General features: G+C 41.8%; 1 protein-coding gene across 1 annotated transcript in view; it reads right to left on the bottom strand.

Moving 5' to 3' along the window:
* Positions 1–7,587: 7,587 nt before the first annotated feature.
* LOC115457779 (protein diaphanous homolog 1-like) overlaps positions 7,588–26,083 on the bottom strand; it is a 71,938-nt gene continuing 53,442 nt past the window's right edge. The window contains exon 7 of the mRNA XM_030187407.1: positions 7,588–8,025. Within this exon, the coding sequence (XP_030043267.1) occupies positions 7,588–8,025 (438 nt within the window). The remainder of the gene's footprint in view (positions 8,026–26,083) is intronic.

The following is a 26,083-nucleotide window of genomic DNA, read 5'->3' as shown; positions in this document are numbered from 1 at the left end:
TTCATCATCCTGTTCTAGTCTTAACAAATAAATCTGCTTTTTAATAAACCTCAGGTCCCAACTCCTCTTGGTTGGGCCTGCAGGCCTCCTCCCTCTTGCCAGGAGTTTAAACTTTTCCTCACCTGGCAACCACCCGCCAGGCTGGTTGCTACCGAGTAGCAAGATGCAATCCCATGTGTAACAGAAATAAGTTTATAACACGTGTCCTTTAGATTGTAAGCTCTTTGAGCAGGGATTGTCCTTCTATGTTAAATTGTACAGTGCTACGTAACCCTAGTAGCGCTTTAGAAATGTTAAGTAGTAATCGCCATAGGCTCCTCAGGGCATAGCTCCCATTCTCCTACAACTACCCTGTCTTCAGGCTGCTCAGGGAATATGGTTCTAGACTGCTCTTCTGCTATCTATGGGGGTCTTTTACTTAGGCATGGTGTTTTTAGCACACATTAAAAATAGAAGCGCGCTAAACACTAATGACACCCATAGGAATACATTGGCGTCTTTAGCGCGTGCCTATTTTTAGCATGTGCTAAAAATGCCAGTACGCTTAAGCAAAAGACCCCCCCCCCCCCCCCATGTGAAGGCTTTTCCTAAAGGTGCATCTGGGCACCCCTCCCCCTTTCAGCCTCACTTTGGTTCTAGCATATACTATACCTAGTCATCCAAGGAGACTGAGAGACCCTTTTACTAAGCCATATAGGCACCTATGTGTGCCCAACATGTGCCAGTTTGGAGTTACTGCCTGGCTACTGTGTGGCCCGGGTGGTAATTTCATTTTTTTATGCACGTCTGAAAAATGATGTTTTATTTTCTGACGCACGGCAAAAATGGGCAGTAATCGGCATTTGGCGCGCATAGACCATTACCGCCCGATTACTGCATGTGACCTTACCACTAAGTCAATGGGTGGCGGTAAGATCTCAGACCCAAAATGGACGTGCGGCAATTTTTATTTAGCTGCACGTCCATTTTTGGCAAAATTTCAAAAAGGCATTTTTTTTTTTTTTTACAGATGCACTGACAAATGGATCTGCACATGCCCAAAACTAGTGCAGGTCATTTTTCAGTGCACCTTAGTAAAAGGACCCCTGAGCCTCATCTGAGCTTCTGCCCCTGCCAGAAAACTGACAGCTATGCTTCCCTGGAGTTCTGAAATGTTGCCCTTGAATCCTTTTTCTGGGACAGGCTAGGTATTCTGATCTATCTTGAGAATTGGCATGTGTTTGGGGCAAACTAGTACACTTCCTATCGGGACAAGGTTCTATACTCTGGGAGCTACCCTTCTCTCTCATAGATAGATTAGAGGGTGGGGGAAGGAATATGCAGAAATGTTACTTTGGTTCCCCGTGCTGCCACCCCCCCCCCCCCCCCCCCCATTCTTCTTCCAAGAGATGCCACTGCATATGAGACAGACAAGCATTATCTTCCTTCACTGTGTGAAGTTCAACTGCATAATGTAATTCAGTTACTCTCCTAGGTGGAAGGAATGGAGGACAGACGAGCATCAACATTCTATAAAGCTGAAATGTATTTGGAAACTGAAAATTATTCATGATATGCAGAACTACTTCAAAGAGAACATCTTGGCAAAATGTTTACAAAGTCATTTTTTTGTTGTTGTTTTTTTTTCACAACTGCAGCATATATTATATAAAGACAAACTGCAGACATCAAAACACACGTTGCAGAAAGCCACAGCATGATGGCTGAACCATCAGTTCCACTTACTTGGACATGGCAAGACCTGGACAACTGCAACAATCATAACACCAACCAAGACTAAGATAACATGCCTGATATCTTTATATTTTGTATAATACAGGAGAAAATGCATTCCTGTTCTGGTGTTGAACTGCACACAACAGGGCTTTTTGAAGTTCTCAGTTTGGTGTGGGGCTGCAAATTCCTATGTCTATTTTATGGTGCCTTAGTTTTTATATTGCAGGTTCTGTTTATGTTCTGTTTGACCAAGGTGAAGTATCTGGGTGTTTGATCTATAACAGTTCTGCTTGTTCTCCTTTTCCAATAAGAGGGGGACTGATGTAATGCTTGTTAGGCTGCCTTTTCATAAGCTCTGCAGTCAGTTGCAGGGTAGAGCTGTAGGGAAGGGGCAGGGTTGCAGTGGTGATAGTGCATCCCCCACCCCCAACCCTTGGTAAGGCTGGCTGAACACCTTGCATGCTAGTACCAGCACTTTTTATGCCCAGGAAAAAAAAATAAGTACTACTAAAGCAATGATCATGACCACCCTCTCCAAGAATAATCCTATATATTAAAAAAAAGCTACATAATTAGATATCATACTTTTAAATATCATTAAAATTTTAAATGGATCGTTTCCATCATTAGAACTCTCTTCCAGTACCAACTGCCCAATATTTTATGAAGTAATATAAATCCCTGGAAAAAGTCCACTCAGAGCCTATTGCTAACATGCCGTACTATAAGAGTACCAACTCCATTTAATGAATGGCTATACTACAGGTTATTTTACTAGGGATGGGCAGTCATTAAGAACAATATAGGAAATGTCAATAACATTTTCTTGGTCATTCCCTGTCATTGACAAATGAAAAACAGGCAGAGATTCATTTAGTAACCTTTCTCCCAACTATCCCCCCTCCCACACACAGGTCAGGAATATTTGGGGATACTGCTAGACTCATCAATCACGCTGATCCTGCAAATTCAAACAACCTTTAAAAATTGTCTCCTATCATCTGTGGCAGCCACAAAAACTCTCCATATATTGAAAAGACGAGTCTGACCATAATGGTCCATGCCATGATAACATCCCGACTAGACTACTGTAATGCCCTGTACACTGGTCAAACCAAAAAAGAGTTTGCATCAGCTCTAACTAAATTCAGAATGCTGCAGCCTGACTGATAGAAGGCATATCACACCCTTCCTGCAAAACTACCCTGGCTACAGGGCTAAATTTAAAACTCTATGTTTGATTGTCAAGGTCCTCAGACAAAACGGGCCAGAGTAAGTTAGTCCTTTACATACCTTTGAGACCCCTAAGATCCTCTCAAGGATCACCACTATCTGTCCCCTCATCAAAAGAAATTGTACGATGTGATACCCACCATGAGTAGCCCCATGCTCTGAAATTTACTCCCAGAGGGGCTATGTAAGGCTGGATCTTCTCCCAAGCCATTAATACATAGAGTGATTGACTATACACTTATATATATATATATATATATACACACTAGTAAAAAAGGCCCGTTTCTGACACAAATGAAACGGGCGGTAGCAAGGTTTTCCTCATTTAGCAGTTGCCTGTGAGGTGCGATGCCCCCCCTCCCGGCGCCATCCCACCCACGGCGATGCATTAGCCGCAGCGATCCGACCCACCGTGCCCATTGCACCCACCTTCGCGTTGGTTTGGCGGCGGGGGACCTGGAACCCCGCCACCACAAGTCCTGTGTGCTGACTACGGCGTCATCGTCGGCGTTGGTAGCTGTGCAGGGCGGAGTTCTGTGCGTCTGACATCATGCACGTGCAGGACGTCAGACGCACAGAAGCCCTGCTTCCACAGGCTAGGAACGCCGAAGATGACACCGTAGTGAGCAGACAGGGCTTGTACTCGCGGGGTTTCGGATGACGTTTGACGCGAGGGCGGGGCACGGGTCAGTGGGGTGGCTTCACCACCATGAATCCACGAACCGTTCTGGGAGACTGACTGACTTCAGTGACGTCAGTGTCCTCAGAACGTTGAGGTTGCTTTTTATTATAGTATATATATATATATATATATATATATATATATATATATATATATATATCGACAGATATATAGGCATATACAAAGTTTTTGAAAAGGAGCACTGCATAGCCATGATTCGGAAATGAAAGTTAATTTTAGTAAGATTTCTGCTGCTATCATTTAAACAGGAACAAGGTAAAAAAAACACAGATTGACTGGATATAACAAATGTCCATAGGAAACCATTAAATCCGTGAATGAACATCAAATCTGTTTTTCTACCCAGGCCCGTTTAAATAGATTATTTGGTACTAGGAACTAAACTGCATACTTCTGATTTTACAGCTATGATTTGCAAAATAAAAATAAGAATTCTGTCAAATACATTAACGCAACAAAAAGGAAGTTTGAAGAAAAAATATTCACATGAGTAATTTGTCAGGCACGTTTCAGTATATATCTAAATATCTATATATCTATATCTATATCTATATCTATATATATATATATATATATATATATATATATATATATATAAAGCAAAGTATATGTGGATACCTAACACCATCAATTACCTAGGTCCAGTATTGAAAGTTTATGTGTTTTAGTATGTTTTAAGACAGTATTTCTAATTTAATAAAAAGGAATAAATAATTGCCCTTCAGAGAGGCATACTAGGAGAAACAAAATTAAATAAGTGCAGATTTCTATAGCTGCCGTTTCTTCATACCTAGATACAGGAAACAAAATAAGTTAGATAAACATTATTCCCACACGACGAACTCTCCAGTGACAAGGTAAACCTAACAAATTTCAGACATAAGTTCTTCTGGGCCACCCAGCTTGTTATGGGTCTGTTTGTGACACAAGAAATATGTTCCATATAACTTCTTTGTGCCCAAGGATAAGAAAGAAAGAAAGAAAGAAAGAAAGAAAGAAAGGTTCTCTTCTGAACTTTTAGCACAACTTATAGTCATTTTTAGCAGAATATGGCACATTTTATATAAAGGGCAATTTTTCCTTACTAAAATACACATGCCTATTAGTAGTAAAATTAAAACACAAATTTCATTTCATCTGAAGTATCCAATACATTTTGCAGCACTTTTCTTTGGAATCATCTGGTTTTCCACTAGTGCCATCTGTTGGTTTAGACCATGCAAGGGATTCTTAATTCCGTGAACTCTGATACACTGCAATAGAAATGTGAAGTTAGTTTTCGAAGGCAGAAAACTAGTGTGGTTTTCATGACCTCCACAATCAGTATGCATAATTGTATTTGGTATGTGACATTAAATTTACATACTGCACTCGCCATCAGAAGGCTGAGATGCAGACTAGCTTTGCCCAACTCCAGACAAAATCAAATTCTTTATTTATTTTTTTTAAGTACAACCGAGTTACAAGAAATGCAGAGAAATTGTATCATCATCATTTCAATCATATATAATGCTAAAGAAATATTTTCCAAAACTTCCCTTAGAGATCCCCAGCTGATGTTGTTTCGGGATAAATAAAGCGAACGTGCCAGAGATGTCTGTATACAGTGCATGCAAATATCTCAAGCATGCTTTTGTGCAACTATCCTAAAAGCCAGATCTAACCTGAAGCTGAGCTTGGAAACTACTAAACTACAGCATTTTGCTTGCTTTTCAAGCTCTTGATTTTGAGTTTTACACTATAGTTTAACAGTATGTGGATGATAGTATCTTCAACATACCAAGGGGTCCTTTTACTAAGTGGCAGTAAGCACTACCGTGTGTTTCCCGAGCACCACAATGCACTACTACAGGGTGCGCTCAGGCATCTGCGCATGCTGGGGGCATTTTTGGGAAGGCAAAGAGTAGATATGCACAGCACTACATTGGCACATGCCAACCGATTAACGTATGCTTAGCACGTGAGCCCTTTCTGCCTACTATAAATAGGTTCCGGTAGGTGTTTATGCGCTAATGGCCATGCGCTAATTTGGAAATTAGCAACCTGGCCATTACTGGTTTAAATATTTTTAATGATTTTGTTACAAAAGAGAAGGCAACAACAAGCAACACTGCTAACCTATTATATAGTGTAATAAAGAACAATAATTCATGTATTATGGGAGAGAAAAAAGAGAAAGGAGAAAAAAAAAGGGGGGGGGGGTGTATATTAGTTGTTGCTCCAAACTTACACATTTGAAATGTACCTGGCTAAAAAAATCACCACGCTTTGTCAGATATAAGAAAAAGTGGTCTGTGTTAATGTCATATCTCTCATCAGTAAGATGAGCAAGGTTGCAACCCCTTTAGTATTATATGTATGAACTATACTGTATGCTGAACATATCCACAACCTGGCCATTACTGGAGAAAATGGTTATGTGGCCATTTTACAGCTGTGCTAAAAGTGGCCTCAGCAAGTGGGGAACCCAAGCGCTGATCGCAGCACATGGCTGTTTTTAGCACAGCTTAGTAAAAGGCCCCCATATGTGCTATATTGTATTATTTGCAGGTCTATCAATGTAAATTGATTTCTTCTACCCCAGTCTAATATAAGGTCCCTGTGTCTACAATTATGCTACACATAAATGGGGTTAAAATGATTTTACTCAAGCCTACATAAGTGATATTAAGGGGGGGGGGGATCTAGCTTTCATAGACCTACGTTTGAACCACTGTATTAAACATTGCCACCTCAACTGAAAAACATTTTTGAATTTACTTTCAAATTCAATTTCTAAGCAAAATGAACATTAGAACATTGGTTGGCTAATTATTCAAATTCTATTGCTTTCTATTTTTTTTTTTCACCAAATCAATATTTCAGGTTAAAGAAAGGAAACTTCTCAGACTTTTGTACATCTCAGCAACATTTTTTTCAGCAAACTGTTTATGGATATTTCTTGAATATAAATGAGTGAAATTTGCAGGCAAGCCTTGGTTACAAATATACAGTTTGCAATAAATTTTTTTTTTAGGCTTAAGCGCTGATAGCCCTCTGCTTTGTGTACAAAAATAGAATGCACCAGCACATGACCAAATGTGTAGTACAAGTCTGACCCAGACAAACTGTGGTCTGCCAAGGTTCAAAGAAGACAGCCTGACTCCATTCTTTGCACACAGACAGAATAAGGCATGCCCAACAGTCAGGTATTTCCCAATAAGTTCAGTTTATCAGCATTTCACTACCATTAGATTTTACAGCTTTTCATTTCTCTGTTGCATGTATGCACTTTCAAAGGTGACTACAAAACAGACTTCCCTAAGCAAAAAAAAAAAAAAGATGCAATCAGCAGCATAATATACTGTGGTGGTCATTTCCTACAATTTGGTTTGTTTCAGCCTTTAAAAAAAAAAAAACGGACATTGAATAGTTCAGAAGCATTTCTGTCCCATCCTTCTTGATTATTAAGTCACTTGTAGTTAGTTGTCACTGTGAAAGATCACTGGATGGTGCCACTGTCATTGTTTAGTCGGCATACAGTTTTCCAGATCTAATGGAATTTTCAGGTGCTTTCCACACTTCAGCTGACATGACACAAAAAGCAGTTATATTACAGTTATTGTGCTCTCTAGCTCATTACATGCTATTTGCAATTCTTCCCAACTGTCTTAATTAGTAGGTTGGTTCGTTATTTTCAGGTCCCTCAATCACATCCATTAATTCATTTGGATCAGCTGAAAGGAGAACAGTTGCAGACTTGGGGCCCTGTTTACTAAGGCGTGTTAGCATTTTTAACACGCCTACAATTAGCATACGCGCTAACTGTGTAGACCCCTACAGGGATATTGTAGGTACGTACACAGTCAACGCACATTTAAAAAGCTAACGGCGCCTATAATGCAGTTTGGTAAACAGGGCCCTTGGAGTAGGCCTTCCCATCTCATTTGCAAATGTTAGTACTCAGAGTTCTCCTGTGTTTCCTTCTCCTTACTTGTGATGGAGGTTTCACTGATTTTTATATCTAATATATTTTGTAGCATGCATGATGTAGAGCTTAGGCTTAAATTTGCTGGGCTCTCTTTTTCAGATACCTTGAGAGCTCCAGTTTGGGATGAATCTTTGACCATCACTGCTGGGCTCTCTTTTTCAGATGCCTTGAGAGCTCCAGTTTGGGATGCATCTTTGACCACCACTTCTGGATCTCCTTTTTGTGATTCTTGGCCCAAGTGCATACTGCTGGGACCAACCTGGATGGAACTCTCACAATAATAGTAACCAGGTTCCTTCTGCTTCTTGTGCATGGAACAGAGGTCAATTCGACTAAATGTTTCTATACCAAAAGCACTGTCTTCATACTCCTTATAAAGATCTGAACAAATCTTTCTGAAGCCCTAGATATGAAGATTAAAAAAAAAAAAAAAAAAACTTAGGCAAGCATATTATGATTAGATACTAAAATGCATCGTTGAGTTAATGCATTATTAGGAAAGAGGTACCCACAGTAAATAATGCACATTAGTGTGTATTAGCATGTGATTGTGCCTATTAGTAGATTTACTCCTTAGGTAGCAATGAGGAAAGGAAGTGAATATTCAAAAGACATTTGGATTACTGTAACGTGCTTTATTTGAACATATACACTAAATTTGTGAGAAAAATGCAGTTAATCCAAAATACAATTAGGCTGATCTTTAATCTTAGAAAGTTTGACAAAGAATACTATATAATTCTCATTGTCTATCATTTCAGGCAATTTACTGGCTTTCTTCTTCTTTATTGACAGATTTAATTTGTGCTTTCAGAAAGAATACATAGATTGTTAATACTATGCCCAATTTCTTTGAAGAGTATGAGATTTCTTAGGATTGCTAAGGCTATGTTCTCTGATTTTATGATTCCTTATTGGAAAACACTGTCCATTCTTATTAGAACAGAGGTAAATTTTTTCGTAAGAAGATTAAGGCCTATCTGTTCTCCTGATGTTACACTGTATTTTATATGTTTTTTTAATATGCTGTATTTTTATATGATTTTTTTAAATTTGCAGTCATTCTTAACTTAATTATGTAAATCACCCTGGACCTGTAAGGAAAGAGTTGCGGTATATAAGTGTGTGCTGATATAAACATTAAAATTGAGGGTGTTCAATAGAGATCCAGAAGGATTTGTGCAAGAAGGGGGAGGCAGTTAAGAGGAATAGAAAAAGAACTGGGTAGTCTTGCTGTGGATGGGCAACAGAGAAAGAAAGCAAGCTAAAGGGTTTCCACTTTAGACAGAGAGCAGAGAAAATGAAGGTTGAACTTCCCAGGAGGTTGGGGGAGGGAGAAGAGGGAGACCAAGCCTAGTAGAGAAGGGTTCAAGCAAGGGTGAAGCATGAGACTGCTGGGGTGGGGGGGGGGGGGGGGGGGGGAGGAGAAGTCAAACCCTTATGATGGGGAAATGCTACACCAACAGATACATAAATAAAAATTAATGCTGAGTTTTAAAATATTGTGCACATAATTTTCAAATATTTGGCATGATACTCCCCCTAGGAGTATTGTATTTAGTAGATTCATTTAATGGGAACTATTACTCTCCAAAACAAACTGTTTCAAAAAAACAACTTTGGTCACATTTTTTGAAACAGTAAACTTAAAAATTTAACCTTTGAGATAAATTAGCATTTCTTTTCTTCTGCTTTAGAGAAAATGTTAAATGATATATTACCAACAAGAAACCAGATTAATCAATGGTCTTTCTCCATTTTTTTTATCATAAGAGAAAAACACTTGATCAATTCAAAAGATTGGATATATTAATATCCATTCTCTTAGTAATTGTACATATCATATATGTATTCTTACATACACTGGGAGGCAGGTTCCCCCTGAATTTATAAATTCATAAGCTTTGGTCTGGAAAGTTCTCTTTTATGAGTCCTTAAAATTTCTCTTGGTACTGATGCACACATGAACATTCATTCTTTTAGAAAGGACCAAAGATCATCACACACAACTTTATTCCTATGTTGTCCTCCCCACCCCCCAACTTTAATATGTTCCAATAACTGATTAAGGGGTCCTGTTACAGTAAAAAACACTCCTTCCCCACCAGTCATGGTAATATATTGCTAACACCAATACCTAAGAACTCCAAGAAACCTGCAAACGATATTACCAACTACCGGCCAATAGCCTCCGTTTCTCTAATTACAAAACTGATGGAAAACAGAGTGACTTCGCAGCTCAATGATTATATTGAAAAGTTCTCCATACTGCATGATTCACAATCAGGCTTCCATTCAGCCCACAGCACAGAAACCGTGCTCATTACCTTAATATCCAAATTCAAACAAGAAATAGCAATTGGGAGCCATATCCTTCTTCTGCAATTCGACCTATCCAGTGCCTTTGACATGGTTGATCATACCATCCTAACTAAACTTTTGGACAAACTTGGGATAGGTGGCAACATCATTAACTGGATAAAAAGCTTCATCACTACAAGATCCTACCAAGTCATAGGACCTACAAACATGTCATCTCCATGGCTATCGCAATGCGGAGTGCCACAGGGATCTCCATTTTCTCCAATACTTTTTAACCTAATGATGTTTCCTCTGGCCAGAGCACTAGCCAAATATGGCCTCAATCCCTTCATTTACACTGACCCATCTGAAATCTCTGATAAAATCAACACAGGTATGACCAACTTTAACCTCTCAGGCTGATGCTTTCAGGATGAAATTAAATAAAGAGAAAATACAGTGTTTAGTCCTATCTTCTCAACATTCTCCACTCATCCCAACTACTCTTAACACCCCAGAGGTTAAACTTCCCATATCAGACAACTTGAAAATCCTTGGAGTAATGACTGATAGTCATTTATCATTTGAAAACCATGCTAAAGTCATCAACAGGAAGATGTTTAACATAATGCGGATTTTGAAAAGAGTGAAATCATATCTTCCCTTAGACACCTTCCGGAACCTAGTACAATCCACTGTACTTACACACGTAGATTACTGCAATAGTGTTTTTTTAGGCTGTAAGTCCCTAATATTGAAAAAGCTCCAGACTTCCCAAAGCACAGCAGCCAGACTTATTTTTGGTAAGTCAAGATTCGACAGAGTAAAACCTCTTCAGAGAACCTTCACTGGCTCCCCATCAAAGAAAGAATTAACTTTAAAGTCCACACAATTATTTACAGGATATTACACTGAGAAGCCCCCACCTAAATGAATCATCTTATCGACCTCCCAACAAGGAACAGTTTGACGTCTTCCCATACTTACCTTAATCTACACCTCCCCAACTGCAAAGGTATTAAGTACAAATCCTTCTACGCATCCAATTTTTCCTTTTTTGGGTAGCCAGCTTTGGAATGCTCTACCAAGACCTATCCATACCATTAACAGCCTTTTGCCCTTCAGAAAAGCACTGAAGACCCATCTCTTCAAGATAGCCTACCCTAACGATTCAACCTAACCAAAACTTGCCCACATGATTCTTATTGACAATAGTTATACATTGACCATGTTTCCCATTATCATTTTTGCTACCCCATATCCATTCCTCTCCATCTTAATGTAAGCCGCATTGAGCCTGCTACAGGTGGGAAAGCGCGGGTTATAAATGTTACAATACAATACAGTCTTTCTACACCTACCTCCCAATGCTCATTTCCTTCTGAACCCAATTCCTCCTATGTTTAACTTACTTATCCATTAACCCCATTAACCTTGCATTTACCACAAACTGTATATTCTTCTTACGACTTTCTAATTCTTTATATTGTTACTATGTAAGCCACATTGAGCCTGCCATGTGTGGGAAAGCGCGGGGTACAAATGTAATAAATAAATAAATAAAAATAGGCTTTAGCATGGCTTTATGTAGGGTTTTCCTATGTGCTAAGGACATTTTTACCACAATTCTAAAATGGCTAATTTTCTATTTTTTCTATTAATGTCCACACACTAATGTCATTAGCATGTGGCCATTAAAAAAAACCTACCACACGAACATTTACTGTCACCTATTTTGAAGGCAGTAAGGGTTCACAGGGTAGTCCTGAGCTAACCAGTTAATGTATCCACATTAGCATGCACTAACTGTTTAGTGCAGGAATGACCACTCTCTGACCCCTGATACACCCCCTCCCAAAAAAATAGAAATACATTTTAGTGCCTGGGTTAGTTTGCTCTAATTTGGCAGTTACCACAGGAAACCTGAGTGCATCACATGATATGTCATTTTAAGCTGCCTTAAGCACACATTAGCACTTAGCTTAGTAAAAGGGCCCCTAAACATCTGTTTTTCTTGCAAAATCTCCCATTTAAGATCGTTAACTTGTTGCATGTATTTGAACAGAAGATGGCATGAGTGAGCCAGTTTTGGGTAGATGATTTCTAAGAGGTGCCATTATAAAAATTGGAATGTGTCAGTTTTATCCTGTGGTTGTACAATACATTCTTTGTGTACAATGCATGTACAATATGCTCTTGCAATTTTACCTTGAGTTTTTAATCCTTAAGCAATCTCTTTGTATGGTGCATATTTCACACTTTCTACCTTTCACTTACTGCCCCCATTTCTGTTCAGTACTCTGCACTCAAGAAAACCCCTTATTTTCCTGACTCTGGTCTAAATACCTAACATGCTCACCATTTCCCTCTCCTTCCAATACAGAAAGGCTAAACCAATTCCCACTGACCTTGATGGTGCTCTAAGGATAGGGCCAGAGCTAGGATGGGGGTTGACCAGGCAATGCGCTATTTACCAAGTTTTTTAGTATTCTGATTCTAGTTTTTGGGATAAGGCAGGGAGTGAAGCCATAATGAGGGCAATTCTATAAACTGGTGCCTCAGTCCAGGCTAAAGAATTGAATGGGAATGGGGATTGCAGGAATCCTGCAGAACCCACAGGATCCTTGTGGGTATGGAAGAAGTTACCATGGGATTCCCAAAGGGATGGAAAAAGTTGCCATGGGATTCCCACAGGAGTGTAATCAAAACCTCTGGTGACTCCAGAATAATGTTTGGAATGCCCTGAGATGGGCAATTGGAGCCCCAGAATGAGGCTTAGCTCATACAGAGAGAGGAAGTTGTAGCACCAGAATGAGGCTTGGAATACTCATTGGTTAAATAGTGAATACCTTCCAAAAAACCATGGGAGGCTGTTGGGTTGGGAGGAAACAGAGGGCTATGAACAAGTAAATAATAGCATTGACTGCTGAGGATAAGGGTGGGGATGGAGGAGATGAATTGTGGGGATGGAATGGATCTTAGCGGGTTCCAACATTACCAATCACAAGGGCCTTCTCTGATGATGTCGCAATACCAAAGAATTTGAGTCTTCTATCAGAAGTTATACACTTCATCACTTCAAGGTCCCTCTAATTCTGCAGACTTATTTTTGCAACATCTTCCACATCCTACCCTTTTGGATTCTCACAACACAATACTCCATGCTCCAATAACTGAAGAGGAAATAAAAACAGCTATACCCACCTTGAGTGAATTTCTTCAAAAAGGAAGTAAATAAAAACCCAATAAACAATTAATAAATCTTTTGCAGTGCATAAGGCTCCTGGACCAGACAGTTACCATGCTGAATTCTTCAAAGTTTTTAACTCATCTCTATCTCCCATATTAACTGACCTGTTTGCTTATCTTAAGTCTAACTGAACCACAAATCTCTGTTCTACCAAAACCTGGAAGTGATCACTCTAAGGTTTGTAATCACAGACCCATCTTCCTTTAGAACTTAGACTGTAAGAGCCTTGCTAAAGTTATCAGCACTTTGCATTTAAGTTGCCATTCCTATGCTGTTTTCAGTCACATTCTCCAATTTCCTGAAGAATGTTCTTTTAGCTCTAATAGCTTCCTTCATCTGGCATGTGGCTTTCCTTCCAACTTTTCTAATACATGGAATATATCTGGGCTTGGCTTCCAAGATGGTATTTTTTAATAACATCCACACCAGATGTAAAGTGTTGATCTTTGCAGCTGCTCCTCTAAAGTTTGTTCTAATCATTTTATCATAGTCTCCTCTTTGAAAGCTATGGAGACCTTCATTGTTGAAATAGATGATGATTGAACTATGCAGAACTCTGTAGATACAGACAGGGAGTTCAAAAACAGTGGGATTGAACTATGTGGTGTCATCATCTATTTTGTTTATACATTTTTTTATATTTTATTTTCATTCACTCTCACATAAGGGCTGTTACCATCTGGAGTTAGCACACTTTAACCAATGGAAATCTTATTGTATCTGCAGCCCTTCACTTTGAAGTAGAAATTGTGCTGGTTTTAATTTCTTTTGAGTGGTCATTTTCAATCATATTTTCTCATATTAATTTCTTAATATCATTTGTATACTGTATGTGTGACTATTTTCATTGTCTCTTTAGTTATATATGGCTGAAACCAACACATACACCATTTAAATTGTTGGGTGTAGATCATAATATAGGTATGTGTCCTATTTCTACTACACATAATGACTATAGTAAAGAAGTATGTTTTAATGCATGGTCCTATTCCTTTTTTATTATGATCAACATGTCTTTTTATTGTGAATCAAAACCAAAAACAACCACAAAAGTGGAGAAACTGGATCCACTACGAGGGGAAGCACAGAAACAGAGGAGTAAAGTGATCAACAGGACGCTTCCAAAAAACCATGGAGACAAAGAATAAGTAGTAACATTTTTACTACTTATTCTGTTTTTACTACTTATTCTGTCTCCTTGGTTTTTTGGAAGCGTCCTGTTGATCACTTTACTCCTCTGTTTCTGTTTTTATTGTAATTAACATGTTCCATTTCTTTATCCTTTGTATGTATATGTTATACTAATGCATATTATTACCCACGTCATGGTTTTCAAATTTTATATTCCATTTTTATTTATATATGTATTATTTTGATCTATATATGTAACTTTACATTGTTTATTATATATAATTTTTGTAGCCCCTGACACAGCCCCTTTGGATGAAGCACAGCCTGGTGTCAGGCATTTTATCTGATCGTGATTCTGCAATAAAGAATGCTTTGGACTGATCACTGATCTGCTTGTTTTATTCCTACATTGGAGTTTCTGGATCATTTGCCTTGTTGTTTCTTGGGACCATCTTTCTCCCCATAACCTAATCATGGCTTGCTGCTTGTGGACAGCAGGGTCTACAGAGAGAGAGAGTTTTTTTTTTTGTTACATTTGTACCCCGCGCTTTCCCACTCATGGCAGGCTCAATGCGGCTTACATGAGGCAATGGAGGGTTAAGTGACTTGCCCAGAGTCACAAGGAGCTGCCTGTGCCTGAAGTGGGAATCAAACTCATGGAGGAGTATGAATGGAGGTGTATGCTCAATGTGTGGCAGGAGCCAAAAAAGAAAACAGGATGCTAGAAATTATTAAGGGATGGTGAGTGGGATGGTGAGACCGAAAATACTATAATGCCTCTGTATCGCTCCATGGTGCAACCGTACCTCAAGTATTGTGTTCAGTGCTGGTTGCCGTATCTCAAAAAAGATATAGCAGAATTAGAACAGGTTCAAAGAAGAGCAACAAAAATGATTAAAGGGGTGGAACTCCTCTAATATGAGGAAAGGTTAAAGAGGTTTGGGCTTTTCAGCTTGGAAAAGAGAGGGATGAGGGGAGACACAATTGAGGTCTGCAAAATCCTGGAGTGGTATAGAACAAGTAGAAGTGAATCGACTTTTTTTTTTTACTCTTTCAAAAAGTACACAGACTGGAGGACACTCAATGAAGTTACATTGAAATACTTTTAAAACAAATAGGAGGAAATATTTTTTCACTCAACGAATATTTAAGCTCTGGAACTCTTTGCCGGAGGATGTAGTAACAGTGGTTAGCACATCTAGGTTTAAAAAGGATTTGGAGAAGTTCCTGAAGGGTCTGCTATTGAGACATACTTGGGGGAAAGTCACTGCTTGCTCTGGGATTGGTAGTATGGAATGTTGCCACTATTTGGGTTTCTGCCAGGTACTTGTGACCTGGATTGGCCACTGTTGGAAAACAGGCTACTTGGCTAGATGGACCTTTGGTCTGACGCAATATGGCTTTTCTTATGTTATGTTCAGTTGAAGAAAATACTATGTATCATCTATTCTTAATATATGAGCATCATAAACATCTATGTTAAACTGTAAGCAGTGGTGCTTTTCTGCTGTCATTAAATTAAATTTGCTGATGACACAAAATTATTCAAAGTCGTTAACTGGCGACAGGATTGTGAAAAATTACAGAAGGACCTTACAAGACTGGGAGACTGGGCAGCTAGATGGCAGATGACGTTTAATGTGAGCAAGTGCAAGGTGATGCATGTGGGAAAAAAGAACCCGAATTATAGCTGGGTCATGCAAGGTTCCACGTTAGGAGTTACGAACCAAGAAAGGGATCTGGATGTCGTCGTCGATAATACACTGAAACCTTCTGCTCAGTGTACTGCTGCGGATCGGAAAGCGAATAGAATGTTGGGCATTATTAGGAAAGGTATGAAAAACAGGTGTGAGGATGTTATAATGCCGTTATATCGCTCCATGGTGCGACCGCACCTTGAGTATTGTGTTCAATTCTGGTCACCGCATCTCAAGAAAGATATAGTGGAACTGGAAAAGGTGCAGCGAAGGGCGACTAAAATGATAGCGGGGATGGGACGACTTCCCTATGAAGAAAGGCTAAGGAGGCTAGGGCTTTTCAGCTTGGAGAAGAGACGGCTGAGGGGAGACATGATAGAGGTATATAAAATAATGAGTGGAGTGGAACAAGTGGATGTGAAGCGTCTGTTCACGCTTTCCAAAAATACTAGGATTGGCGGCGTGCGATGAAACTACTGCATAGTAAATTTAAAACAAATCAGAGAAAATCTTTCTTCACCCAATGCGTAATTAAACTCTGGAATTCGTTGCCGGAGAACGTGGTGAAGGCGGTTAGCTTGGCAGAGTTTAAAAAGGGGTTAGACGGTTTCCTAAAGGACAAGTCCATAAACCACTACGAAATGGACTTGGGAAAAATCCACAATTCCAGGAATAACATGTATAGAATGTTTGTACGTTTGGGAAGCTCGCCAGGTGCCCTTGGTCTGGATTGGCCGCTGTCGTGGATAGGATGCTGGACTCGATGGGGTCTTTTCCCAGTGTGGCATTACTTATGTACTTATCAGATTACTGAGCTGGAACAGTTAGGGAACTCCCTTTGCACTTTTGCAGCTAGAATTGAACCCTTCTGCTGGCCCTAACTTGGTCTTTTTGATTCTTCTAGAGAAATTACTACTGATACTCGCTTTTAGACATTTTCAATAGATAAGCAATATAGAGCCAAACAAATGACTTACCAAATGAAAATGTTAAATATAACCAGCAGATGGCATCACAATTATTAAAATTCTATTCTCAAGTACATATTTTACCTTTTTCATTTCAAAGTATACAACAAAGCAATACACCATGCATTACCTCAAACAAGATCATTTTAACTTACAGCAATTGTCAGGACATGAAAAGTGTTAATAATATTAAATGCATCAGTTAAATGTAGGGCTCATTTGATCACAAGGCATAAACCAAATTATATTTAAAGAAAGCATTATATTTCCTACCAGAGAAGAAGGAACGGAGGGTGAGAATATACTGACATTTTTGCTGTTCCCAAACCATACTTTACCAATATCCAGAAAGCTCTCAGGTGGGAAAACTGATGAACAAAACCACAAGTCAAATTTCCCTCAAAATGGCAATTTTTTTTAGAAGACTATCCTGGTGAAAACAAAATGTGTTTGATGCTAAAAGGGACCCTCAGTTCTTAACAGATAGGTTATCCTCTCCAATTATATATGCAGTTTGGGATATTTCTTTTGTTTTAAGGGAGGAGGGGAGAGAGAGAGAGAGAGAGAGAGAGAGAGAGAGAGAGAGAGAGAGAGAGTAGGAAGTGGGGAAGTTACGTATTATCTAAGTCAAGCAGTATCCTGAGTCACCCTTAAGCTTAGGGAAGTGTAAGGAGTCTCTCTTATAGCCTATAACCCTGAGTGCTTTCCCTTTTTAGCCACTACTTTCCACTAAAAGAATCATGTGCTAGAGTTACAATCTGTGGCCTGTAAACAAGACAGCAGGTGTCACAAGTGCTGTCTCTATTGTAGCTGAACAAAGTCCTGAGCAAGCAAATACAGGTTCAGGGACTGAAATTGCAATACTTGTCTTTGTCAGTGACCTATAGGACCATCTCATTGGCTTTGATTTGAATAGTACAAAAATTACCTTTGCAGCAATCATTGCACTTGAAGAAATATACACACACCATACATTTTATATCAACAGTATATCCATAACAAGGAATGAATGAGGTACATTAAGTTCTACACTGAATTAATTAAAGAATGGGACAAAAAAAAAGCTCACATTGATCTTGGACAGGCATCGGAGAATCTGGATTTCTATTTAAAGGGCCCTTTTACTAAGCCAAGTGGAGGGGCATAATCGAACGGGGGCGCCCATCTATAAGGGCACCCATCTCTAAGGATGGCCCTGTAAAGAGGCGTTCCCGACCGTATTATCGAAACAAGATGGACGGCCATCTTTTGTTTCGATAATACGGTCGGCGACAGCCAAATCTCAACATTTTGGCCGCCCTTAGAGATGGCCGACATTGTTTTTCGCCAATAATGAAACATCTCAAAACCGGCCAAATCCAAGCCATTTGGTCATGGGAGGAGCCAGCATTTGTAGTACACTGGTCCCCCTCACATGCCAGGACACCAACCGGGCACCCTAGGGGGCACTGCAGCGGACTTCACAAATTACTCCCAGGTGCATAGCTCCCTTACCTTGTGTGCTGAGCCCCCAACCCCCCCCCAAAAAAAAAAAATCCACTACCCACAACTGTACAATACTACCATAGCCCTTAAAGGGTAACAGGGGGCACCTAGATGTGGGTACAGTGGGTTTTGGGTGGGTTTTAGAGGGTTCCCATTTACCACCCCAAGCGTAACAGGTAGGGAGGAATGGGCCTGGGTCCGCCTGCCTGAAGTGCACTGCAGGACCCACTAAAAACTGCTCCAGGGACCTGCATACTGCTGTGATGGAGCTGGGTATGACATTTGAGGCTGGCATAGAGGCTGGCAAAAAAAATGTTTTTTAATTTTTTTTTTTTTTTGATGGGAGGGTGCACGTCAATTTCGAGTTACCACCGGGCTACCACGTGACCCATGCGGTAATTTCATTTTTGACGCATGTCCACTACGCATGCCAGAAAATATATTTTATTTTCTGGTGCACAGTGAAAATCAGGTGCTAAATCCAACTTGACATGCGTAGGCAGTTACTGCGTGGTTAACGTGAGAGACCTTACCATTAAGTCAATGGCTGGTAGTAAAGTCTCAGTCCCAAAATGGACATGCACCAGTTTTTATTTTGCCGCACGTCCATTTTCAGCAAAAATTTTAAAAGGCCTTTTTTTTTTTTTACAGGCGCACTGAAAAATGGATCTGCGTGCTCAAAACACGCGCCTACACTAGTGCAGCCCATTTTTCAGCGCACCTTAGTAAAAGGACCCCTAAATATGAATATGTGAAGGAGGCATTTGGCAGTCAGCAGAAAATACAGCTTTTGCTTATTCTAATTTTTCTGACCTACAGATATTAGGACAACTTGTCTCCTCTACCCCTGTGATTGTGCCAGTTAGTGATTTGAAAATTTTTTCTCCTAATGTACTATGAAGAATAGTATAGATCTGACCCTCTCGGATCTAATCATGTATTTTGCTTTTTACTTGTTTGTATTTCAGTATGCTTTCTTAATGGCATAACCAGCCTCACTGGCCAGCCTGTCTGTCTTTGTTATTTTCTTCTTTTACATGTTTTCATCTTCAACAATTTCTTCCAGTTGCATCTGACAGCTTGACTTTTAAGTCACTTTGGATAAAGGCACTGAGATACAAGAGGCATGACAAAGCACAATCCAACAAGGGTCAGGATCTGATAGGAACAAAAGCCTGCTCTTCGGGGTTTGTAAGGACATGTATTCCAGGAAGAAAATATTAGTGGTATAACAGCTGGAAATTGAAGACTAGAGATGCAGCAGATGAAAACAAAATAAACCAAACAGAAGAAAATGGCACGTACTCATTTTTCTGAGAACCAAGCTCTTGAAAAGAATCCTGGCTAAATGAAAGGTGCAAAGGCATCCAAAGAGAATTATAGAAATTCTGAATTATAGCGACTGAATTACAGAAGAGGAAGAGCCATTCATTCAGATAGAAGTATGGTCAAAACAATGCCAGTGTACATGCTTATTTGAAAAGGACTTTGACTAAGTCATTCCCATCTCCACATGCTAATCTAATATAATAAAACGCACCCTCAACGTTCTGAGGACAACGTTCTGTGAAGCCTTGAAGCCTGAAGCCTGAAGCCTTTAAACCTTGAAGCCTGAAGCCTGAAGCCTTGAAGCCTTGAAGCCATGAAGCCATCTGACGTCACTCCCAGGCTGAAGGGTTCGCGCCGGATTCGTGGTGTGAAGCCTTCAAGCCAGCCAGCCGTCTTTGCCCCGCCCTCACCTCAAACCAAACAAATCCGGAAGCGAAGCGTCAGGGAAGGAGGCGGCGCTCCCAACGTCTAGCCTTCCCTTCGCTGTGTTCCGCCTTCAAAAGAAGGCGGGAGACAGCGAAGGGAAAGCAAGACGTCGGGAGCGCCGCCTCCTTCCCTGACGTTTCGCTGCACGAACCGCCACGGAGGTAAAGTTAAAACGAAGAAGAAAAAAAAAAGGGATACATGGATGCGAAGGGGGGGACATGGATGCGAAGGGGGGTGGGGGAGAAGAGGGCGGGCCAGGCTGGGACATGGGAGAGAGAGGAGCATGGATGCGAGGGAGGGGGGGGTCATGGAAGGGAGAGAGGGGACTTGCTGGAAAAGGATGAATGGAGGCGGCAGGGGACAAAGGAGCATGGATGGGCATGGAATGGGAGGGCAGGGCTCAGGGAGAGAGGGGAATTACTGGAAATGGATGAATGAAGGGGCCAGGGGACAGAGGAGCATGGATGGGCATGGATTGGAAGGGCAGGACTCAGGGAGAGGGAAATTGCTGGATAGGGATGAATGGAGGGGACAGATGGCCATGGATGGATATGGATTGCAGGGCAGGCCTCAGGCAGAGAGGGAAAATGCTGGATAGAGAAAAATGGAGGGGCCAGGTGACAGAGGAGCATGGATGGGCATGGATTGGAAGGGCAGGACTCAGGGAGAGGGGAATTGCTGGATAGGGATGAATGGAGGGGACAGATGGGCATGGATGGATATGGATTGCAGGGCAGGCCTCAGGCAGAGAGGGGAAATGCTGGATAGGGAAAAATGGAGGGGCCAGGTGACAGAGGAGCATGGATGGGCATGGATTGGAAGAGCAGGACTCAGGGAGAGGGGAATTGCTGGATAGGGATGAATGGAGGGGTCAAATGGGCATGGATGGATATGGATTGCAGGGCAGGCCTCAGGCAGAGAGGGGAAATGCTGGATAGGGATGAATGGAGGGGGCAGGTGACAGAGAAACATGGATGGCCATGGATTGGGAGGGCAGGGCTCAGGGAGAGAGGGGAATTGCTGGAAAAGGATGAATGGAGGGGGCAGGGGACAGATGGCCATGGATTGGGAGGGCACGGCTCACACTCTCTCTCTCATATACAATGTCTTTCTGACTCTCACTCTCACACACTCTGTCTCACACTGTATCACATTCACTCTCTATGTGCCACACAGTCACTCACACACTCGCTTGGTCTCATACACACACTCTCTCTCACACTGTGTCTCACATACACACTTGCAGACACTCTCATTCTCACACACACACTCTCTCACAAACACACTCACACCCAGACTCACTCTCTCTCTCTCACACACTCACACTTTCACTCTGACTCTCAAACAGTCACTCTCACATACACTCTCCCAAACATACACACTCCAAGGAAAACCTTGCTAGCGCCCGTTTCATTTGTGTCAGAAACGGGCCTTTTTTACTAGTCCTATATAATAATTCTCACCTCCAAAGTTCTGACTTGCCTGGAACTGTGGCTCATTCCGAATTGGTCTGCTAGGCTCCGTAGATCAGGCTGACATCACCCTAGCCATTATGATGTCAACTTCAGAACCCGGGGGGAAAAAACCATGCCTCACAGCAGATCCATGTCCAGAGGAGGGTCGCTGGACATGGGTGGCTGGAGGGGGGACAGGGGAGAGAGGAGGGTCGCTGGACATGGCTGGCTGGAGGGGGGGCAGGGGAGAGAGGAGGGTCGCTGGACATGGCTGGCTGCAAGGGAGCCGAGGAAAACCTTGCTAACGCTCGTTTCATTTGTGTCAGAAACAGGCCTTTTTTTACTAGTCAAACATATAAACGCGAGTGACCGACTCACTCGCAAATGCGCAGTAGAGACTTCCCTCTCTGTCCCGCCCCCGCGTCAATATGTGATGATGGGGGCGGGACAGAGAGGGAACCTGCGCAAATCCGTGGAGGTCGCTACCGCTCCCCCCAACCCGAGGTCACCGCTACTGCTCCCCCCACCCGGTGTCGCCGCTGCCAGCCCTCCACCCGGCCCATCCATTTGCCGGAACGCAGCACGCACATGAGCTGAGCTGCCGTTCGCCTTCCTTCCCTGCCTGTGTCCCGCCCTCGCTGACGTTACGTCACACGAGGGCAAGGCAGAGAAGGAAGGCCGACGGCAGCTCAGCTGATGTGCGTGCTGCGTTCCGGCAAATGGATGTAAGTTCAGTAGCGGAGAGAGGGCCTGGGCTGGGTGGAGGGCTGGCGGCGGCGACTCCGGGGGTGGGGGGAACGGTAGCGGCGACCTCGTGGGGGGGGGGGAGCAGCGTCGACCTCCAAAAACCCCAATACCAACCCGTTTTAACGGGCTCAACGGCTAGTGTATTTATAAAACAGAGATCAACAAATTCCAGTGTCTAGGCACAATATTTAGGGGACCCTTTTACTAACCTGCAATAAAAAGTGGCCTGTGGTAGTTTAGACACGTGAAATTGGTGCAAGCTGGGACATTTCTTTTTTTTACCGTGACTAGTAAAAAGGGTTTTGTTTTTGTTTTTTAAATTGATGGCCATGCACTAAAATTCAAATAGTGTGTGGCTATTTTCTGCCTGAGCTCTTACTGCCACCCATTGACCTAGTAGTAAAGGCTCACGCGATACTCGCATGGTAATCAGGCAGCATGCACCAAAGTGACTGTGCAGCCAATTACCAAAGGGAACACCCCATGGTAGAACATAGAAAAATATTTTCTACCACAGGAAACAGAGCGCGCCAACTTTGAAATTACTGCCTGGCACCCGCACTACCCCTGTGGTAGTGTCGATTTAGTGAGCGCTACCTATGCATTGGCCCAATCACTGCTTAGTAAAAGAGACCTATATTTTTTCATTCATTCTTTCTAATATATCACAGATCCAGAAAACCTCTCACTGCGGTGTACAACTTAACCCCTCAACCATAAGCACAATGAAAAAGACAAGCTTCAAGCCTTTTCTTAAGCTGCAAACATTCCCTCTCACTTCACAGCTCACTCGGAAGACATTCCATAACTGAAGCATCTTTATGGAGAAAGCACATTCTTGATGTCACATTACCCGAACTACTTCGATACCTGGAATACTCAACAAATTCTTGTCCTGTGAGTTCAATCCACGGCTGGGAATATATGACTGGAATTTAATATGCCAGTACACTGGGGAACATTGAGTACAAATAGTACAACAAGAAGCATTATCTACTAAATGTGCCATTGTATTGGTAGCAAGTGTAACCAAACCAGAACTGGAGACACATGGTCAATTTAGTCAACCCATCAAATTCACAGCTGTATTTTGTACCAGCTGCAGTCTTTGCATATCTAGAGACAATCCAACAAAATTGCATTATAGTAGTCTAACTGTGGAAGTAATAGAGGTAATGTGACACTGAGCGAGTCTACACTGATGGACCATGAACAAGACAAAAAAGGACCTTCATTTTTGAAACATGCGCCCTCAACCATTCAAACTCAGAGATTTTAACCCAGCCCCATAACTTTATGATCCTGACCATCTTCTCAGTTGCGGGCATATTCGAAAGAGAAGGGCGACCATCTTTCGACACAATTCGGGAGATGGGCGTCCTCTCAGGGTCACCCAAATCGGCATAATCGAAAACTGATTTTGAGTGCCCTCAACTGTTTTCCGTCGCGGGGACAATCAAAGTTCCCGGGGGCATGTCAGAAGTATAGCGAAGGCAGGACTGGGGCATGCTTAACACATGGGTGTCCTCGGCTGACAATGGAAAAAAGAAGGGCATCCCTGATGAACACTTGGACGACTTTACTTGGTCCTTTTTTTAATACGACCAAGCCACAAAAATGTGCCCTAAATGACCAGATGAGCACCAGAGGGAATCAGGGATGACTCCCCCTATTCCCCCAGTGGTCATTAACCCCCTCCCACCCTAAAAAAATTTTTAAATATTTTTTCCAACCTCTATGCCAGCCTCAAATATTATACCCAGCTCCGTGACAGCAGTATGCAGGTCCCTGGAGCAGTTTTAGTGGGTACTGCAGTGCACTTCAGGCAGGCGAACCCAGGCCTATTCCTCCCCCCCCCCCCACCTGTTAAACTTGCGGTGGTAAATGTGAGCCCTCCAAACCCCACCAAAAACCCACTGTACCCACATCTAGGTGTCCCCCTTCATCCCTAAGGGCTATGGTAGTGGTGTACAGTTGTGGAGAGTGGGTTTGGGGGAGGGTTGGGGGGCTCAGCACACAAGGTAAGGGAGCTATGCACCTGGGAGCTTTTTCTGAAGTCCACTGCAGTGCCCCCTAGGTGTCCTGGCATGTCATGGGGATCAGTGCACTATGAATGCTGGCTCCTCCCACAACCGAAGGGCTTGCATTTGGTGGTTTCTGAGATGGGCGTCCTCGGTTTCCATTATCGCTGAAAACCGGGGACGACCATCTCTAGGGACGACCATCTTTAAGGTTGACCTAAATGTGGAGATTTGGGGGTCCCCGACCATATTATCGAAACAAAAGATGGCCACCCATCTTATTTAGATAATACAGGTTTCCCTGCCCCTTCGCGGGGACATCCTGCGAGGACACCCTCAGGAAAACTTGGGCGCCCTGTTCAATTATGCCCCTCCTGGTGTAAATGGTAACTTGCACATCATCCACATAAATATAAAACTGGATACTAGCAGTGTGCATTAGCCTATATCAGTGATGCCCAAACCTGTCCTGGGGGAACCCCAGCCAGTAAGTTTTCAGAATATCCACAACGAATATGCATGCAATAGATCTGCATACCAAGGAGGTAGTGTATGTAAACTGATCTCATGAATATTCATTGTGGATATCTTGAAAACCTGACTGGCTGAGGTTCATCCAGGTCAGGTTTGGGAATCACTGTCCTACATAAAGGAGGATAAGGACTCCATAATACAAAGGTCAGGCACAGGAGCAGTTGTCACCAACCTTTACTAACTGGAAAGCATCACTGCAAAAAAAAAAAAAAAAAAAAAGACTGAAATGAGCACTCATATTCCTTTTTAACAACGCTTCCTATGACTGACAGGTCAAAAACTGCACTTGCATCAAGCCCCTATGACAGTGCTTCTCAACCCAGTCCATGAGGCACACCTGGTCCCATCAGGATTTCAGGATATCCACAATGAATATGCATGAGAAGTTTGCATACCAAGGAAGAAGTGTATGCAAATCTGCCTCATGCCTATTCATTGTGGATATCCTGAAAACCTGATGGGACCAGGTGTGCCTCAAGGAATGGGTTGAGAAGCACTGCCCTATGACATAGAATGAATGCCTCTATGCAATTTAACTGCTTTGCAAAGAGTCACTTGCAAACCACCCTCTGAATTCCCATAGCATACTGCAACATAACTACTACAACTTATCATTTCTCAAGGATCTGAAGTATAATCGCTTGGAAGGTACTATGCAGAGCACTCGAATAATTTGAATACTTGGCAAAGTGTACAGATGCTTTTGCCAAGCATCTTTTGAAGCCTATTTTGAAAAGGAAGCTTCTCAGGTAGCTTCCTTTTAAATAGTAGATGCTTTACTTTGGGGTATTTGTTCCAGAAAAGATGGCTTAACAACACACAGCATTTAAAAAATATCAAATGCAAATGGAGGCCGATGTTCAGTGAAGCAGCTGTTATACAAAGAAAAGGAGATAATGTACCTTTAAAACAGATTTTCAGCCACGCTCTCTAAGTAGGACTATTGAACTTGAATGGGTAAGTTACTCATTATTCTATCCTGTATAAAATGGATGGTACTCGGATAGCAAAATGTTCTGCACCACGATTACTTGTTACCTCACCCTCAGAAACCTTTCAGCCCTCCTCTTTTTAACCCCGATATTTGTCAGACATTAAATTGTCCAGCCTAAAGTTAT

This window comes from Microcaecilia unicolor, chromosome 1, assembly GCF_901765095.1.
Source record: "Microcaecilia unicolor chromosome 1, aMicUni1.1, whole genome shotgun sequence".
Classification (NCBI taxonomy): domain Eukaryota; kingdom Metazoa; phylum Chordata; class Amphibia; order Gymnophiona; family Siphonopidae; genus Microcaecilia; species Microcaecilia unicolor.
Note: the sequence above shows the minus strand (reverse complement) of the source record. Positions and strands in the feature narration are given on the sequence as shown.